General features: G+C 38.9%; 1 protein-coding gene across 1 annotated transcript in view; it reads right to left on the reverse strand.

Annotated features, from left to right (window-relative positions):
* The window catches only part of OSBPL11 (oxysterol binding protein like 11), a 37,613-nt gene that overhangs the window by 10,085 nt on the left and 5,934 nt on the right, over nt 1–21,594 (reverse strand). The window contains exons 2-8 of the mRNA XM_033064790.1: nt 13,304–13,372; nt 12,061–12,236; nt 11,229–11,308; nt 10,285–10,467; nt 6,411–6,612; nt 2,476–2,621; nt 346–486 (exon numbers count right to left, since the gene is read on the reverse strand). Of these exons, the coding sequence (XP_032920681.1) occupies nt 346–486; nt 2,476–2,621; nt 6,411–6,612; nt 10,285–10,467; nt 11,229–11,308; nt 12,061–12,236; nt 13,304–13,372 (997 nt within the window). The remainder of the gene's footprint in view (nt 1–345; nt 487–2,475; nt 2,622–6,410; nt 6,613–10,284; nt 10,468–11,228; nt 11,309–12,060; nt 12,237–13,303; nt 13,373–21,594) is intronic.

Below are 21,594 nucleotides of genomic sequence, written 5' to 3' on the forward strand. Positions count from 1 at the left end.
GTGAAAAAGTATTATCAAGATAGGAAACAGATCATGGAAACAGAGCAGAAAGAGAAATATGAGAAGGCTGAAGAAAACAGCATAAAAAGACTAAGGTTCAAACACTGGAAAGAAGACAGGCCATTACAGGAAAGGTAACAAACACAGTAGAAAACACAAAGGGAAGGTAATAGAAAAGACAGAGTCAGCACATTTCACCCAAACCTGTCTCAATCCGGGACATTAAACCTTGGGACTTGATGTTCCACAATTTCATACTAAACTCAATACTGCTCAATACAGGAGTTGAGGCTTAAATGATACTTCACTTTTACTGCAGCCAGTATTCACACTTCAGTTACTTACTCGTGTTAAGTCCATGCCAAGTTTCAGCTGGGACAGAAGATGCAAGATAACACTGCGCTGCTCTTCCACTGCTCCCAGGTCATCTTCTTTATCATCACAGATGTCCTCCAGCTCCTCATCTGGATTTATTTCTTCAGGTTCCTGGAATAGGAGCCATAAATTTTGCTCAAAGATGTAACTGGCCAGATAGTATTCAAAAAGTACTTCATATTGTATTTAACTGCCCATGTATGAAAAAAAGACTAAATAAACCCCTGCAGAGAGTTACACAATGGAATCTACTCTCAAGATAAACAACAGCTGAAGAATTTGAATGGATATAAAGATAACTCAGTGCAGATTCCATCTGGAGGATTCAGGCTCAGATTTCTCACCCCTTCATATGGGTCATGGAAAAAAAGAAAAAAAGCTTAAAAGAAATTCCTGTAAGTTTTGTGGGTTCACAGAATGTCAAGCATCTAACACACACACAGAAACAGCAAACCAAAAGCTAGCAGCAATTCTAACCACCTCAGTAACCCCCTCCACCTCCACACTACTTCAGCCTTTCCAGTGCTGCCATCACTACTCCAAAGGCTGTACCAGACTGTAGCTCTGTTTATGAGTTCCATGACTATCATCATGCCTGTACCTACAAGCTGTGCTTCACAAGCATTATCATGTTGCCGTGAGGGCAAATATGTAACAGTGAAAGAAAAAAAGTAACCTGGAGTAGTTTCAATAAAATAACAAAATAACAAAGAATAACAATAAACAAAAATAACAAAACCCCACACATGTAACTAAAGCAGACAGGCTAGAAATTGTATCTGCCCTGTTTTAACAACCACCACAGCCCAAGCAGAAAGTCAAACGCTTCAGGCAGGAGGGATGCTGTCATTCCTCGGGCTCTGAGCTGCACCTTCCTGGGGCAAACAGCCGGAGGGAGGTGGATTCAGAGGGGAGAGGCACTGAATGCCACGGGAAGGCAGCAGTATGCCTCTGCCTAAGCAAAGCCCTTCGTCCTGGAGCAGCTAGCCTGGCTCAAGGCAGATTTACAACCACCAAAAACAGGGGGCCAAGCCCTCACACAGAGCTCAGATCCTGGTGAGTGCAGTATCACAGAGGTGACTCCTGTCCAAGGATGCTATGGTGTTCTGCTCTCAGAAATAAAGGAGCTAAAATACCTACAGGGAGTGATAACACAAGTCATACCTCAAATACATTAAATACTCAAACTGTGACTAGCTTAATTACTGAAAGGAAGGAATTAAGTGATTTAGTTGAAAGCTCCTAGTTTTGTTTCATCTTTTCTTTTTTTTAACTTGATAGTAACTACTCTGACCCATTTAAAAAACCTATAAACTGTAGCAATTGAAAAAATCCTTTCCATTTCGATTTTTCTCTAAGACAGCCCAGTGCTATTGCAGAGACATAGAACAGCACATTATCTTTTCAGTTACACAGTCCCAGCCAAACAACTGTGTGAAACAAACTAGCATAAAGAGGATGTAATTACGATTTTCTAGTTTAGTTAGGAAAACATGTTCTTCATCATAATCCCTGCTGGTTTTTTACTTCAGTGTTTTGCAATTCAAATCCATTTTATCAGTTATAATGATACAGACTGTAGCTGAAAATGATACAGACTGTAACTGTATTTCAAATGCATTAAGCCACCCTGTAGTCAAATGATGAGAATTGTTCAGACTAAGAAAAACAGATGCAACAAGACCTAGAAAATAAAGGGATATGTAATAGCTGAAGACCAGCAATTTTGTGTTTTGTCTACTTAGGTAGTTCTTGAGCCTATTTTGAGAGTGTCAAGAATTTCAGTTAAGCAGTATTCCCTCACTTTTTATCTAAGACAAGTAAATAATGAAGTGCAAAAACCCTATTTCAGTGCCTTGCATTACCACCCCAATTGGCTCCCTTCATTTGACAACAAATTACATAAAGCAGCAAAAATTTCTTGAATAAACAAGGTAGAGAGTTTCACTTACTGCAACTGTCCTCACTCCTCCTCCTACACAGCTAACCAAAAGTATGAGAATGACTGTCATTAAATCATTTTCACATAATATGATTGAAACAACTACAGGTATTACTCCGAATAATTCCCCACAGAAATGGGATGTCACATTACCTTACCCTTGTTAGCTGGCAGGGCTCTGCAATGGACTGCTCTTCTCTGACAGATGCTGGCTTGTTTATCTCTGCTGGGAAATTCTGAGCTGCTCCATTTTTGAAGTGGTTTGCCAGGGAGATCTTCGGTTCCAACCAACTGATTGTCGTTCCTGAAGCAAAGGAAAGTTTGCGCTGAAGCTTGCTCATCCTCTGTGAGGTCAGCAAACAGCAGTTTCCAACAAAACAACTATTTCTTGTGGAATAAGCTGTAAGCAGCCAATTCCTCCTGCAGCTAATGCCTCCAGCAGTCACTAAACAAAGGTGGTGCAATGAGACACCACCTTCAGTGATCATTAGCACAAACACTGGGATTGGCGAGCTGTAATACATGCAACTTGGACTGGAGAAACTAGTTGGTGTCATGAAAGGTGTAATCAGACACTACAGGAGGAGCCCAGTATCATGGGAATGTTAAGCAGCCCTTACACTTTTCTTTAGCTGGTACCAAAATTTTAAAAAACAGCTTTCCACTCATCAGCTTCTAAAACCTAGCTCTATTCTAGACTAAAAAGACCTAAAGCAGAAGTTTTGTTGCCACTGTTTTCTCTGGAGAGGGTGCTTGTCTTTTCTCAGCTGCAGAGAAGACAGGCACACACTGTTGAATAAATAATAGATGTGAAAAAAAAAACAAACCAAAACAAACCTACAGGGTTTGGAAAGCTATTACCCACCTGATGATTCCAGCATCTCTAGTTACTCCCAGTTAATTTATCAGAACGGGTCAGGTTCCTCATTAATAATACAAATGTTCCATTCTTTTTCAAAGGGCAATAAATGTACAGGTGAGTCCAACCAGTTTTTACTGAAGAATACACAAACTGACAAATCATCTTGGCTGGGTTGCAAACACAGAAATTATTAGGAAACCTGAATTTCTGCCACCAGACAGCAATTCTCTGTGCTATATTAAGACACCTATACTATGGTGTCTGTTGTCTCTTCCCATATGATACACGATACTTTATTTCCAAACTCCTGTGAGTAACTGCAACTAGGTCACATCCTCAACCAAAACTGCCAAGAGTAAGCTTAATTCAGATTAATAGTAGCATTTCCACCAGGATAATACTGCAGCAGGAAAAAAGTCCAGTTTTGCTACTGAGACAACTTTTCCACAGCTAGGTAGCTTATTTTCATCATCCTTTACTCATTAATCCACTACATCATAAGAAACAAGAATTCCTGACCACACTAAATTAAAGTTATTTAAACAGAAGTTTCAAAGCAGCAAAAAAATAAGACGCTGAGAATGTTGTTCTCACACCTTTTTGAAAAGGTTTTACTTGTCTTAAAAACCTCTCCATGACATCTACTTTCTAAGCTGTAACTTTCAACACACTAATCTCTAACTGCATGCTCTAGGTTGCATTTAATCCACACTCACTGCCTCTGTATTAGCTTGAATTCACCCAACAGCCTCCCTTTAATATCTTCTAGTAGTTACACCTAAAATAATCTTATTTATTAAATTTTCTGTTTATTTTTTGCTGTTAAGAGGGTATTTTTGAAAGATTTGAGGTACCAGCTGTGTTTTAATCTTTGTGAATGGACAAGATAGCTCCTTAACACTACTCTTTCACTGGAAAAGCATATACAAACCTGCTCTCAGCTATTTTGCATAGGCACAAGCCATTCTCCTTATTGTGACATCCTCCTCCCCTAGAGTCTACACCAATTTCTTTTTAAACAGCTGTCAGCACTTCACCTCCGGTACAGTGCAAACCTCTTGAGTTTTCAGTTCCTACATTTTTCTTCAAGAATTACAAATTGTTGCACACTACTTGTGACTGGAATTTAGGAAAAGTTAATAGGTGGAATTTTCATCTTTATCTTTGTGAATCAGAATACACTTTGATGTATTGGGGCAGTATTTTCAGTCTTCAGAATTTTTGTTTTGTTTTTCTTATATTGTTCGTTGGGGGGTTTTTATCATCTAACAATCCACAGCAAACTGGCACTCTTACATTATTTCTAATCCTTCATTTTTCAGCCTGGCTGCACCAGTTGAACCAGAAGTATCCCTCCTTAGTCAAGAGGAGAAACCTAAGCTAAAAGGATTTTTTTTTAAATGATTTAAAGAAGTTCTTGGCAATCTTTGAAAGGAACAAATGTATTACAGTGTCTCAAGGCCACAGCAGGGGAGAGATGGAAGGCTGCAGAAAGACACATGCATTCTGTTAATGGTCTCTTTTTAACTCTGGCCCCAGTAATGCATCCTCCAATCTGTTGATCCTCTCTTCTCCATCCATCTCCCCAGGATATCACTGGAAATCTTCAGGATTTAGACATGTTCAAGCAGTATTTTTAGATTTGGCCACACCAGGCAGATACCAACTGAACAGCAGACAGTGAATTAAATTTTTCCCTGCATGGTTTAAAAAATTAAAAACCTACACCACTTGCCAAAAAAACCCCAAACCAAAACTATCTCCTTAAGTTATTACAATGGTACTCATTGGACCCTACTTATATCCTCAGACAAAAGTCAAAAAATCACCTTAGTGCATATGTGAAAATGCCAAAACAAAAAACTTCTGATGTGCATCTCCCACAGTTAGGCATCAACAGTTAAAAAAATTCACACAGAATAGGAAGAGCTCTTTCAGAACAACTTCAGACAAATATCTCAAGAGTTGCCATCCAGTTTTCTGTGTTCAAAACGAAATTTTGAACTGAAATACAGCAAAAAATTGAATTCACTCTATTCTCATATTCTGTTTTAATGCCTCTGGTGATTTCAGAATCACTAAACAATTTTATATAGTTTTAATATTTTTATATAACATTTTTTTCATCTTGGAAGCTAAATTAATTACAGCTCTGAAGTAATATGCTTGACAAAGCAGGCACCAGAAATAGGAGAGGAATATGGGACAGATAAGGGGAGAGACAACTTAGGTGTGTGTTTTATTACTATATCTACTGATCTGTTGTGCAAGAGCATTTGAAAATCCCACAAACCTCACAAAAAGCCACAAAGTAAACACATGAAAAAGGCACAATAAGATGCAGAAGAATTTACAAACAACCACGACCACGTTCAGTTCCAAACTCTGCACATGAATCAGGCAGAACAATTCCACTAAGCTCTTGCTTGTACAGAAGTAATCAATTGTGCAGACGTGGCAACATTTTTGTCTGCTGCCTGTGAATGCACATATTCCAAACCCATGAGCAGTAGAGTTTGGGGGGTTTCTGTTTGTTTTTTGGGGTGGTCAGTTGTTTATTAAAAGAGATTTTCTATTTTTCTCAACCTTTAAGTAATTTTTATTGATTTACAAGTCTGTTCTGGCCTCAGAATAGAACACAACACTTGTCTTTAGACCATGATTTAGACCAAGGCAGTAACTCAAAACAAGAATACTGATATTTAAACAGTATTAGTAACAACCAGTGCAAAGTCAGGGTTTTGTATTTTAATGTTTAACTGGAAATGGAAGCTACACACATGTAAATACTCATAATAGGCATTCAGTGTGCAAAAAAAAAATTTAAAAAGCATGACATTTGGAAGAACTGTAGTGGACACTAGAATGTCCTAGAATCTGCAATCCCATGAAATTCCCCCTCCACTAGTACAGTTAGATCCCAAAGGCAGCCTTTGTGCTGCGGTGCCTTACTTAAATTATTCTGTTGTGAGATGTTGTACAACAATTAGATGTTACATTTATGCAGCTGCTGCCACAGACTTCCTGACAGAATAAATGATTAAAAATATACATATTCAACATGCACAGAGTTCCATCCAACACAAACAAGTTGGAGTTGGGAAAAATTCACAAGAAAGAAGACAGTCAGCTGTTTCCTTTGCCCATGTGTTAGTGGAAAAACATTTTTGCAAGAAGGAAGGGATTTGTATTTATTATGGAGTTCTCCTCTCTGTGAGCACCTATACCCACCTGCTGGTAAGGATCCCTTTTGTTGAGAAGCATGTTGTAACTGGAGAATATGGAAACAGTCATTTAGGCAGTTCATGGTTGCCATGGAAGTTGCTTTGAGCATCAATAGGTCTTGATCCAAGGATGTAAGGTGACCAGAGGCAGGAAGGCATTCTATGCTCCTGATCAAGTCTCTCTGCTGGCCCTCAGCCTGAGACATCATCTGTCAAACAAAACAGTCACTGATCAGCTGCTGGAAGTGTTGTGTGGTACCTGCTCAGCTGTGCACACAGAGGATCCCAAATGGTTTCAGGCCAATAATAAAACCACAAGGTAACAGATATGCAAAATTAACAGTACTTCTTTTTCTTGACTATGAGAACTACTACTACTACAAAGTCATTAAATACATGATGAATCTGGTCACAAAAATATATGGCACTTTATTAACAAGCGAAAGAATATCGAAATGACTTTAAAAAAAAGGCAAAGAGGAATTTGAGCAAGATACTTGTTGCAGGTAGTATCAAACACTTCCATGCCTAGTCGATAGGGATGGGAACGAGGGGAGAATTGCAGGGTTACAAATATATGAAAAATACAAAAGCTAAAATCCTAAGGCATCACCCATATGCACTCTGTGTGAGAAGTAATTAAGTAATTGTGCTCTGCACAGTCTGGAATAGGCTCTACTCTCTCTGGGTATCAAGATTTTTTCCCTCCCAACAATCAGAGGTGCAGTACTTTAACAGAGAAGACCTGTATTCCTCATTTTGACTCAAACTATAAAAAAATCTTCATTTATTGTCTGCATTGACACCACACTGCTTATCACTATCTCAGCATTTACTTTGAAGTGAGAGAAGAAAAGCCAGCAGGGTTTTCACCTTCATTCTGTGTACAAACTGCAGCTGTCCTGTCCTGTTGTCATTGTCCCCCTTGCTCTTCCCAAGCTCTTTTCCTCCTTCACACAGAGCTCCACACCCCTAAATCACAGAATCTGCAACAGCACATTTTCCCACATGAGGTGCAGGGGCAAAGCACACCAGCCATCAAGCAGCACTTTCCTCTTTATACTCACAGAAACAGAATATTATCTGATTTTGAATCACAGGGATGAAAGCAAATTCCTACACATGCTAGTCCCTTTATGGGGAGGAACAACAAACAGCATCCATGTAACTGGACAACACTACTCTGCAATCATTATATGTTCTGGTAGTGAAGGTAAATGCAAGGACAGACTGATTTAGCAGAGTAGCAGCAGAATTTCTTTTAAAAGCCTTTAAAGAAACATGCACCTAACTGCTGTGGTACTAGGTAGTTTTTTCACTCCAATTATTTAATTCCTAATCCTAGCAGTATCTGTCTGATTTTTTTTGTCAGTACTACTACTACCTGCAAACCCTTCCAGGAACTGCTTTTATGCAATACTTAAGGAAGATGTATTCATCCAAGTTCATAGTATGTGATCTTTGGAACTTTTCAGGGCTTGGCTCTGTAGCATGTGAAGGTGTGAATTTACAGAGCATTGGCTCTTTAAAAGTGGTATTAACTGTGCAGAGTCAGCCTTAGCATACACCAAGAGCAGCAGAGCAGAAAGCTACTAAAACATTTAGTTATAGATAGCCTTGCCTAAGCAAACATACCAGCTGCTATCACAACGTGTCTCCATTTTCTCCAGTCAAAAACATAAAAGCCTTTGTATCCAGTTTTTCCCAATTTTGAAAGTGTGTTAGCTTAAAAAGAAACCCCCACAGAAACACCACAATTAGTTGACAAATCACCACAATCCTTCTGGTGACCTTTACTGTTAGTAATTCACCACGTGGCAGGCCCCAAGCACTTCATTCCAGGATCAGGTCAGACAATAGGACAAGCCCTGCTATGCTTAGATATGAAGTTTAAATAGGCACACTTCCCTTTCAAAGGACACATTTAGAACAGCCCTAAGCTTTTTCCTAATTATGCACTCAGCTTTGGGGGAAAAAAATAGTGCCAGGAGAAGAAAAGCAGAGTGACTTAAAAATCCAAAATCTTGGAAAAATACCCAGGCTATTGTTCTCACCTTGTGAGCACAAAGACACCTGCATTTAGTGCTAGTTAGCAAAAAGATCTTCTTAAACCTCCTGCTTTGCACAACAACCAGTCAGCATCCTGACACACATTCAGCCAAGAACAAAGGACAGTTAAAGGGAAAGGACTGACAAGGAGACCCAGGTATAGTGCAATTCATGGGAAAATCAATGTAGCAGATTCTCTGAAAGAAGTTGCTAGTCCCACAGCTTTTCAAAATTCATTTCTAGGTGTTCAAACTGTACCATGTGTGCTCAGGGGTTACAGGCACATACCTGCTTTCAGTATTGTAATTAGATCTACAAAAGAGTAGCCATGATATCCAACAGTATTTCAGCTTAAAAAGGCAAGCAAACTAACTTTAACATTCAGAAGAGCCAGCAGTACTGAGGATTCCTCATCTGTACAAGCCTAAAGTTTTTAAGTTGATAAATAATCATGCCGTGCCACCAAACCCAGTAGCAATCAAAAGAGCATTAATAGTTTCCTGTGCTTTTGGTAGTGCCAAGAAGTCATTCCACTTTATCCCAATTACAGGATGCAAGCCACTGTTTCAGTGCTCCAGCTCACACATACTCCTCTCTCCTCCCTGAAATTTTGAATGCCATAATAGTGTTTGAAAATTCAAAAAGTGAAAAAGCCATTTCTGAAACATTTTTGTTTTCCTGAGTACCTGGGAGCACTTCACATGTCTCTGCATTAGCACTACAGGAGACTTTACTGCTCTAAGAGGATAAAAACAGGATGGCAGCAATTACCCTTTTGCAAGACATCTGCAAAAAGTCTGCTGTGGAGCGAGATTCACAGACTCCAAGGTTTAAAGAGGCAGTCACCTTGTGTAAACTACAGAATAATTACACCTTAGTACCCGATATAAATGAGGGCACAATGACAGCATGCCACATTAGTGAAACTATCTGCAACACTCATTTACTGGAGAACTTACCACAGTGCTCAGCCACATATTTTAAGGTTAATGAGGCTCACAAAATACACAGCACTCTTCTATTCCAGATTGTCTAAGGTCAATTTCTAGCTATTCACATGTCCTGTATTTTATTTGCATTCTCCATTAGAAACTTATTTTTGTCAAGAAATGTATCACACTACATTAACTACAGTTAACATTAAAATACTTACTAACATCAATAATACCACTAAGTAACACAAGTTTGCAATGCAGTATCTTTAAATAAGCAAGATCCACCCTGGATATATTCACAAGTTAAAATCAATCAGTAGTTGGTCTGTTCTATCAGTCAAGACAGAAAGGTAATTATTTCTGGATTTTTCTCCCAAATACACTGCATCTGAACATACAGTGAAAAAAAAAGCAGGTGTTTGAATTGCTCTCTGTTCTGTCACATCCATTCCTAGACTATTTGTGCAAATGAATCAGCATACCAGAAAATGGTATTAGCATTCTGAAATACAATCATAACCAACATCTCCTTAGTCATAAGAGACACAAGCACAGCTTAGTCAGCTCTTCTGCAGCCTGACATGGGAAGAAAAGTGTTCAATAATATCATAATATGTGATGTTATATCCCTTAAGGATATTCCCTTGTCACTTGTAGTGCTACAGCCTGCAAGGATGAAAACATGGTTCTGTCTTCAGCATCAGGATACTACTGCAGAGTACAAAAATCACAGAATATACTCCATGTGCTTCTACAATTAGCCAGGGCAAATTACTTATCTTCACACAGCTGTGCTATTGACAATATATCCAACTAAGAAGGGCAGGTTTCTCTACAACCTCACAAATAACAACACAGCTCTCTCAAAAAACTGTAAGGGAATTTAAACATACAAACCTCTCTAACATCCACAAGATGATCTGGCTGCATAATGGGAACTCTTTTTCCTGTTGGCAATCTGTGATGTCCAACATTGAAGAAGGAAACTGCATTTTGACTGGGTCTTCTCTGCACACCAGGAGAGTTGGTGCTTCCTTGGGATGCAAGAGAGAAGCTGCGAGATTTCAGAGGAGGGTTGTTCTAGTGAATAAATAAGCATATTGAGAAACATTTACAATTAATCCTAATAACCAGCAAATGTTCTAATGTGAAAGATACAGCAGAACAGTTCAATTTTTAATAGAGCAAAGAAAGATGGTAAAGCCCTAATAATGCATTAGTAGCAACTGCTAAATATTTTCCACTGTCTGCTTCTAGCTCCTCTCTTTTATAGTCTAATTAAGAGCAATCTATGAAATGAGACTGATCAGTAAGTATCACTTCTCTGATTTGAACATCAGTCCTTGATCTGAAATTGACTCCTGACAGAAATTAACTCCTAACAGATCCTGCAGGGATAGAGCTGACATTTAAAAGAATGGAATTTCATTTAGAGCTATTAATTCAACTTATCTCTTACAACAAAACCAGTTACAAGATGCTGATTGTAATTTAAAAGCAAGATTTTATTCAGCTATCAGAATAGGTGTTACAGCAATCAGGAGGCTCTATAAAATACACTATGTGCATACCCACTATATGGTTAGCAAATGGAAACAATAGAGCTCAGATACAGTGTTGAGGACTTTTTTCTCAAACATGGGAATTCACCCTAAAGTTATCTGTGGGTTGCTGAGTGGTTTTTATTAAAAAAAAAAAAAAAAAAAAAAGTAAGGGGTTAAAAAAAGGGGGGGAAAAAGCAGTAACATTCCCAAAATGGAAGGACTTCAGTAACACTGAAGTTGTTTTGCAACTACTTCTACCAGTAGCCTGATTTTTGCCCATGAGAGCATCAGTCATACCTTTCCAATAGCTTCTGTGTGATGCTGTGTGCATATCTGTAGCCTGCTAACCCAGTGCTGCCGCTCTTTAGCATCAGTAGCTAATAAAAGCAAACCAAAAGGATTCTGTTAAATGAAGACATTTCAAAGTATGGACAAAAACGACTGCTTAATTCTTAAAAATCACAAGACTAACAGTGCAAAGTAATTTGGTTTTAGTAGTAACTATAATGTTAAGTCAAGTTCAACAAAAATAGTATATACTTCCTTCTTTCTTTATGCTACTTTTAGTGCTAAGAAATTAATTTTAAGACATCAATAAGTCATAACTGCCCTCAAAATATTGTAATCTAACAACACAAAACATTTTCCTGGAATAAAAGTAAGGTACTTAACGTTAAAAAAATTACTAAATTAGAAAATCATTCAAGGGAAAAAATACTCAACATTATTAGCCTAGATTTCTGCAGCCTACAAAATCAGAGTGGGCTTTTATAACCACCATAAGGTGGCTAACAAACCCAATCTTAGGAATAATTAAATTCTCTGTGAGCTTCACCATGGTTTTGCTACCCACACTGATTTAGAAAACCTTGAATCAGTACAATTTAAGGACACTACACATGAATATTAAACCCCATTCCACACATATGAAGTCTTCTGAAGGTCATCAAACCCAAACATTATGGAACTATCCATAAATACAGACCATTTTTAGCTGAACAGTGGGATGGAAGTTTTGCATATAGTTTTCATGGCATTTTGCCAACCAGGTTCTCTTGCTTTGGCCCTGCAGCCAAGCAGCCCCAGGTGAGAGGCAGGATTGTCCCCTGCCCAAGAACCCAGGTCCTACCTCTTAGTTTATACTGCTCCCCACTGGCAGCATTGACTGTGAAGGTGTGAGAGTCTTCATCACTGGGTGAAATGACAGCTCCAGCCAGCTGCAGGGTACCTCTGGGCTTCAGATGTCTAGACTGCTCATTCACAAAGTACTCCAGCAGGCCAGCATCATTGTTTAACACAAAATACCTGCAAGGACAACAAAGCAAATTCACTAAATCAAACCAGTGCCTTTTTCTTTCTTTTTTTTTTGTGCAGGTAGTGATACTGAGTCAATACTCTCATTCCAAGTTCACACAGATGGGACTGGAACTAAAAGACTTGTGTCAAGAAAATCCTAAACATATAAATTATGTCCCCAAGATGGCACAAAAATTAATTTATTGGCATTTTTTTTCTCAGTGTGCAGGGATTGCACAACAGAACAACATGCACACAGAAGAACACTATTGCAAGATTTTGGGAATCAAAAATTTTATCCTGAATTATGAAGGCTTAATAAATCCTTAAACTACATACATTAAGAGTGAAACAACCCCAGATACAAAGGTGTTGAGATGCAAAACCATGAAACTGAAGCAATTCCAGATTTAAAAAAAAAAAAACTGAAGTGGACATTATGCTACAACCTTCACTTGAGTTTAATGCTGAGTATATTGACATGAGTCCCTCCATGCCAGGGGCAGCACAGGTGGCACAGTGTGGTACACCAAGGACTTGTCTCTCCAACATTAATTTGGTTGCACTGTGCTGCACTAGGAAGAGCATTAAACAAGAAACCTGACCAGAGAATTTCCCCTGACACAGAAAATCAGGTTATTCCAGAGGAGACAACATCATGGGGAAACGGAAAAGCCTGCTTGAGTTTGAATTTACAATTTAATCACTTAAATTTAAGTGGTAACATTATTTGGTATAAAGGTGAATACTCAGCAGAAAACACAAAGACAATAAATATTTTTTATGGAATAGGAGAAAAAAACCAGAATGCTTTTTGCACATACAAACATAGTTATAAGCCATTAAATGAGTTAATTGCTTTATACTGCCTATGCCTTTTTTATATTCACGTCTTTATACAAATATTATTCATCTGCACATTATTAGCTTAATCTCTATTGAGAAAAGCATAAGATTCTTGCATAAAGTTTGCCTTCTAGAAAAAGGGAAATCTAAGTATTATTAAAAAATCAGAGACATGTTCATTTAGATGCTGCAGAGACCAACATTACTGAAAAGCACCATGAAAGACTTACCGATATTGCCAGCCAGTGACAAGATTGGTGTATTTCATTAAGTAGCCACAAATATTTTCCATGTGATCACTATCAAAAGAGAGAGAAAAGCAATCAGACAATACCAAACACATTTTATATCCTCCCAGCTTCTGATCATCTTAATTCCCAGGAGATTAATTTTATATTCATTTTTAAAATGGCACTACCAATTTAATAAAGCTGCACTTTAAAGACTTTCCAGCCTTGTTCCTAAAATAGTTTCTTACAGTAATTTAACCAGACTTACTGAATTGCAAATAATTTGAAACCACAATTAGCTGCACAACAGGCAATTCTAGACAAATTTTTACAAGTTCCAGGTAATTAAAGATTTTGTATTCATGATGTTCGGTTCCTGCTCTCTGTTTAAAACAAACTTTGTACTTTTGGACTCCTGAACAAAATTAACTTTCAACAGCTTATTAACAGACCCCTGGATCACAACCACCAGTCTGTAACTATTCCTACATCAGTGAGGTGCTATTGATCCCTCACATTCAGCACCCTTTCCTCTGCACAGTCATGCTCCTGAGCAGATGTTCTACAGAACACAACATGCAAGTGCAGGTCACATCAACATGTTCTGAAACCAAAACAGCTCTTCCTCTGGCCTGACAGGAAAAATCCAGTAGTTTCTGCTTCGAAGATTTGACTTGCAACATCCACCAAAAATAAGAATCCATCAAAGGCACTTGGCATGGAGACTTAATATCACTATAGGCAAAATACATTACCATTTCTGAAAATCAATTGCCCTAAATAAGGCTTACAATTACCATGGTTACAAATTACTCATTTCAAGACCACAGTTTAAAGACTGGCTTTATGCTGTATGTTCCCATAAATCTAGAAATGCCACCTCAATGCCCTCACCTCACAGTAGGACATAGTCCTACACTGAGGAGCACACTCTTGATAGACAATTCAGGTCCAGCATGAGAAAAAAGTTCCTATTATTACAAAGAAGAATTGAAACAATGGTCCAAATATCAGACACTATTTGTTTCTTCAAAAGAAATTCCTCTCTAACCTTATTTAAATTTTAAACTGAAATTTCTGGAGGTTGTAGTATGTTGAAGATTAAATGAAATTATTCAGAGTCAATTGGAGCAGAGCAACCTGCCTTGGTTGTGAAATGGACAAAGGAGCCCCATGTCAGCAAAAGGGGAAAAGTGAGGAAAACAGGACTATGAGAGCCAAGGGATCATCTCCATTAGTGGGTTTTGGTTGCAAACACAGTTGGGCTAAGTACTGGGATAAATTCTAAGTAACAGTTGAAGCTGCTGTCTACACCTCATTTATAGACAGTATCACCAGATTAATTACAATCTGACAGTTTGACAAATATAACACATTACACTGTTTCATCTTAAAGGAAGCTATTTAGGGTGACACTAATGAAAACAGCCATAGAGTAAATCACTGCCATTCAGAAACACAACACAAGCCAAGAGATACAAGAGTTTTTTTTTTCAAAAAAATGCACAAAAAAAAACCCACAAAAAAAACAAGCTACTGACTTTTAATATTACTTTTAAAAGCAAAAATATCTGTTCTAGCTATTACAGCAGCAATCAGTATTGCAATAATATCCAGCAATGGAGAGCAGCCAGCAGGACTATCTAGGAATTTAATTTCTAAGAGCTCATTAAGTGGTACTACAGATTAAAAAAAACAATAAGGAGAGCAGAGGGTGTCATATTTTAAACGTACAGAGAAGCTAAAGGAGACATAACCAAACTCATCCTCTGCAGACACCTCTCATTTGTTATTATTGGCATACAAGGGAAGTACAGTTTAGACTTGTTCACTGTCTTAATTTAGCTGAAAATTATGAGATTGCATAGTCATAAAAATGCATGAGCTTGGGTTTTAATCACCTGAAAATTGTCCCTAGTCACAGCTAATTATTTTTCAGGCTCTAGTGAATGTGAGCTACACCCTTGCTTTTCAGTGAGACACTGTACATAGCCCAGCACATTCAGACTGCAGCCACTGCACCCCCATTAATTAATGTCTAAATCACAGGTACCTTTAACAGAACCCAAGAAAAATCAGAAAGGTAAGTTCAGACTGCAGTGAATGCAGCAGGGCTTTGTGTATGACCTGTGGAAGTCCATTCATCTGACAAGGGTAAATCAAATAGGTTTTGACTAAAACAATTTGACCTCTGGGGTTTTTTTGGGTGAGACAGATAAAATAGCTGATTTTGTCATGCAGAAAAAGGCACTGTAGAAGGGAGTGCAGCTCTTCTGGTGATGGCAGTTCCACATCCAATGACCATCACATTTTGCTGCCATCTGCATGTTCCTTTCCACTTGGATTTTCACTTTGTCTAGACCTAAACTTCTTCAAACGTCTGTTCTTCGATAATTCATATCCCTAGCCTCAATAGCACCCCACAGAAGTCTGAGAAAGTGACTGAGAATAATTCAACATTTGAACTAATGTTTATTTTGAAATAAGTGAAAAATATATACACTAAAGAAATCTAAAACCCATTCTGCAAATTGCAATTTACAAAAAAGTAAATTCTATAACTGTACATAAATCCATGACAGAACTATAGTTAATCTCCTAATCTTCTTCTGCATGTATGAATACAGAAAAATATTCTCAATATTATTTACGAACAAGGCCAGGGATTGTAACTAAAGCATTTCTTGAAGAATTTCAAGATTAGTGCCTCCACAGTAAGAGTTAAACGAAGACATTTACTGTTGCTAAAGCAGTGATGTAAGACAGTTGACATTAAAAAAATACAAAATCACACCCAAAGAAAACCCAGTAACATTTCACTGGTATGGAACTGACAGCTAAGCTCTACAGAGCACTACAGCAAGCTTGTAAAATGGTAGGCTTTGAGAACAAGAGGTTGAGGGTCAAGCACTGGCTCTGCTCACAGATAACCACAGTCCATAAAATATGAGTAATCCCCTACTGTTGTTTCACTGGAAACAGTGCTGGCAAAAGCTGCCTCAAAGCCACCAATGTACTTCAAAAACCTCCAAAATTTCTGACAAGAGGTTTTGACTTCTAGAAAACTGATTTCAAAAGTAAACTTGACACAAAACACTAAGCAACTTAATACTGACAGTGAGGGCTGGCTCCCTTGGGATCTTTGCTGATTTTCAGAATCCCTTTGCATCCACACTGCTGCCTACGTGCACGTACATGTACCTGTGGGTACGTGTGTCTTTCCATAGCCAAGATGCTGTTGTTGCTATTTAAAATGCTCACCACAGCCTCAGATTGTCAGAGGAATAGCAACAGCTCAGCAACCATGAGTCAACAATCCCTAAAGGCCCTATTTCTGTCGAAATTCGCATGTCCTGTCAAAGAAAGGAAATGTTGCAACAGACACATCACAGTCTTAAGGACATCCAAAAAAATGATTTTAACTTTCTCTGCACTACTTTAAGTGAAGATACTATTCAAATCACAATCCAGAAAAAAATTATGCAGAACATGATACAACATCTGAACTTCAATCCAGCACATCTACCACCTCCCAAAACCTGTTTTTTTTTTCCAAAGGCTGAACTTGACTGCCCATTTATCACAATTTTTTAGTTGATAAACACTATGAGATGGACTGAGACTGTCCATGTAAGCAAATGACAGGTGTCTGCAAACAATTATGCAATTGTTGCATAATTATATAATTATAAAATCAGCTCATATTCTTTCCACAAAACTATCCCTCCCTTGCATCAAAGATGTTTACCACAAGCCAGATTTCTACATCTCTATGTGCTACTGAAAAACAATAGGGATAAAAGATTCACAAAGGATCCCTGTTAGCTTATTTATTCTTCTCTAGTTTTACTTGTCCTTTCCTAAGCTGCAGCAGCTGTCAGTGCCTTGCAGGGTGGTCTCCTGTCCCAGGGAAGAAAGAAGACAGTGACAATCAGGCAGAATTCCCCTGTATCCTGTTTACTTGCAGCACCCAGGCGTTGGACGCAGATACTGAGGAACAGTAGTCCCACAATGACGTCTTCCAGGAGCTTCTGCCAAGACTCCCAGGCTCACACCTGACAAGTGCTGGGCCAACATTTTCTGAGACACAGCAGCAACACAGAAGGCTTCACCAACCTTTTTTTCATAACCTCACTTGTATGATCCCATGAAAGCCCCACGGGAAAAAAAACTACCAGAGGCACAAAATTACACCCACAGGGGAAACAGTTACAGAACAGTTTCAGCACTGCCCTTCAGATGATTTTAATTTTACTTGGACCTAAACAGCAGCACGTGGGATGCTTTGAGCAGTCAGGTCTCTGAAGACCCAACAGCTGTCTGAAGAGCAAAGGCAGCGGCCAAAGGCTTCCCCACTGACTTGCATAAGGATGACTTCAGGCAGCAGCTGAGTATGTGTGGATTTGCTGCCAGCAGGAAGGATGACCAGGAGTCTGGAGCCCATGAAGATGTCAGGGAGAGCTCCTGAAAGTGAATCCAGCTCCAGAGCTGCCATGACCACTGTTATGACAGCGCCTTTGGATCCTGGCCAACCAAAGATGTAGTGAGCTCACAGCAAGATGCAAACCCCTGGTGAAAGAGACTGGCTTCATATTAAAAGCTAGCAAAGCATAAAAAAAAAAGAAAATAAAGAAATGAGGACTGTAACAGTGAGTAGCCCATTTAAACTCATGTAACCAATAAATTATTTCAACCATACAGTTTGGAAAAAGCAGTGACCATTTTCAATGATCTTGTTAATCTCCATTTGCCCACAGGTTCAAGGCAAAGAGGTCCCACACCATGACAAGAACAGCAACAGTACACCCTGACGATACTTCAGATCACCACTTGGTTCCACATATGCCAGCAACACACACCCCCTCATTAGATATAAAAACTTCACATACATTCCTGTAAATCCTTGGGAGAAGCACTGGAAGAGCAGCTCAGGGTTGCCACACAAAAAAGGTGTGGCAGAGCCAAAACGAGCTATCAGCTCCATGATTCCAGCATAATGCAGCCCAGCCTCCCCACCCCTGGAGTGAGAGGCTCTCCCACAGCCCTCCCTCCCCAGCCCCTCTCCCAACACAAGAGTCATGCTGGCACCTCAAGTTCTATCAATACTACTTCTCAAGGAGAATGATAAATCAAGCTGACAAGTTTCTTTTTTTTTTAAACCATCATAACTAAATTTGTATTCCATGCTCCTCTTTTCAGCATTAATGGCACAGGTCAATTACATACAAATGAAACTCGGGTAACACTTTTGCAGTGTAGCAAATAGAAGAAAAGAGGCAATATTAACTTAATAAGTAGCTAAATACTGTTCTCACATAAGGATTATAAAACTGATTATTTAACTACTTTATAATTCACACAGCTCTCTAGCTCTCACAATACATCTGCCTAGAAAAAAATTGCAGTGACATTCAGCTCAGCAATTTTTCTCACACACAGGTGAACATCTCAAGTCAGCAAGGACTCCACTCATGGACAATTTATCTGTGGATTTGCGTCAGCGGAACAGAACTGAAGCTGCACCCAAGAGTCAGTAGCCAACCCAGCAGATTTTGCTGCAATGATATCAGTGGAAAACAAACTGTAGATTTAGCCAACATCATTTTAGAGCTGGAGCAAAAAAGGTCTGAACTCTTCCCTTAAAGCCTCTGGAGAGGTTGTTTGCAGCTTTGCTACCATTTATGCATCACATCAGCACACCATAACGCACAGTTTCATACGTTACTGTTAACAAAACACAAAACTCTCTCACAATCTAGTTTTAGAAAGCTCAAGTAGTCCAATTAAACTGCTCTGCCCAATGAACAGTACCAATACAACAGATACAAAGCACTGATGGATGAGTATCTCTGCAGTTTTGGACAATCTGCTGCCCATGATACCTGGGAAAGCAGTGGATCCTGGTGAGCACCACCCACAGAGACTGGTGGAGAAAATCTCTGTATTGTTCAGTTTTTCTTTGGCACAATTCAACATGTTCACCTTAGTACATGTTCCATCCCAAGGCATTCTGCTCTCCTTCCAATCTAGTAGCTCCTAGCCCACCAGAAATATGCAGACATGTCCTTGCAGATTTTTGTGATTATGTAATTTTAAAAGATTATATTAAAAATGACACATTGCCATTCTGGACCCTGCAGCAATAAAACACAGAAATGGAAGGTAAACACACTAATCAGCTACCTCAGATGAGCCTCTTGCTTTGTAATTATTTTTGAAATATTACAACATTTCAGGTTAAAAACTAAGGATTATATTTATTATCACCTTTCAAGTAAGTAAGAACACACTTAAATAGATTATTGTCAATTGATTTATCTAAATATTCATAAATACAAGCAAAAGCCTGTGCAGACCACCAAACTCAAGAAACAATGGTCAGTAGTTTAAAGTCTAGCTGACAAATAATTACAAGTGGTGCAATTCAGCAGTCCTGAATGACATTTTCTGACTTTGAAGCTTTGAGTAGGAGGCTGAGCAGGAGGATTAGAAATTTCCCAGTGGTCCATCTCAACCCAAATAATTCTATAAATCTTGAACACAGAGAAATTAAGCAAAAATACTCTTACATTAAAATTGAGGTGTAAGACACCAGGAAGATTCAAATGCTAAATAAGAAAGCACACACATTAACCACCAATGACTATGACCACATGTAAAGAGAGCTACTTTCTTGTTAGGTGCTTTAAGGGAACAGTGATTCCCAGACAAGGAATTATTCAAAACAGCTCCTTTTCATTGTGCAATGAGTATGAGGCATTATTCATTTGGAACTCATGCTCTAATAATGAGTTCCCTCGTGGTTTTCTTGTGTTTGCTATGGACATTTATGAAGGAGTTGTGTACTGAAAAATAAAAGAACAAAAATGTTACCATTCCATTTGGATAGAGGGAACTAAGGCACAATGAAATTTTCTGCCTCTCTAATTTTGAGACCAATGCAGTCCTATTTTTATTTTATTTTAGTCATACATTCAAATCATGGCTTCCGCTGATTTCAGCTGCAACTGAGACCCTGCAAAAGTTTTGCAAAATCAGAACCAACTGTTCCAAAAACACTCCTGCAAGAAAAAGAGGAACACAGCTAGTGATCATCAGGGGAAACCAGTATGAATAATATATAACTATTATCACAAAGGAAGTCAGAGGCAGGGTCACAAACCAGTTCCTTTACACAGCGTCCTGCAGCTCTACCCAGCAGATCTCTTGCTTTCTGATACATCACCATACAATGAAAATAACCAATTTCCTCAGTGCAAAACAGGCTCTTTGGAAAACTAATTTGACAATATCTAAACATAAACCAAGATTTTAAAGATTTCTAGCCTCCTTGAAAGTTCTGGAATCCACAACTGAAAGCAAAAAGGAAAAAATGCTTACCCAGGACAAAAAGTTCCAAAGCAGGCTGTCAAATACAAGATTGGCAGCTTAACACACATGAAGGAACAGCATTTCTCCTTCCCAGCTTCAATCTGCCCTCCCCTCCCATTTCAGCATTAGACACACAGAAGAGAAAAGTGTGAAAAGGTGCAAGCTTTGAAAGCACTCTAAGAAGAAAGTTGTCTGGCAGCGCTGCCAGCAGGCAGCGATCCCCTCCAAGAACTCCTCAGTGCTGGCAGGGGATCAGAGGGCACGTCAAGGCAAGCTCTGTAAGTAAACAGGGGTCACTGCACTTGTGCCTTCATTTCCACAGTACGGTGAGTACAGCACAGGAACCTTCCCAGGATAACATAACAGCAGCAGCTGGTGCTTTCTGCTCCTGCATTAAGCAATGTGATTAGGTCAGGCACTCGCAGTTTGTTTTTCATCTTCTCTCTGGGGAGAGAATGTGTGTGGCACAGAAGGATGTTCATGTTGTACAACGGTAATTAACTCTGCTACATAATTACATTAGAAAAGGTGAAGAAAAATACTATTTGCACTTAGTTAAGGATAGCCATTTGTAACAGCCATTAACTCATTAAATCTGTTCCATTGACAGCACAAATTATGTGATATTTAGACACTACAAAAAATTGGTGCTTCTTCATTTTACTTAATTTGAACAGTAAGTGAATATCCCACTATGAAGATAAGCACACTGAATGCCAGAACCACCTCCCACACTGACACTCCTGCCTGTCCAGCAAGGAGAGCCTTGGAGAAGCCAGAGAGGGATAGCACTCCAGGAGCCACAGGGCTGCAGAAGGAAACCCAGACCTTGTCCCCTGGCTCAGGAATTGGGCTCACATTCCCTACCAGAACATCAGTCAGCATGAAACTCCTGTTTGGATTACCCACAAGTGTTTCCC

The sequence above is a fragment of the Catharus ustulatus genome, chromosome 7, assembly GCF_009819885.2.
Source record: "Catharus ustulatus isolate bCatUst1 chromosome 7, bCatUst1.pri.v2, whole genome shotgun sequence".
NCBI lineage: Eukaryota > Metazoa > Chordata > Aves > Passeriformes > Turdidae > Catharus > Catharus ustulatus.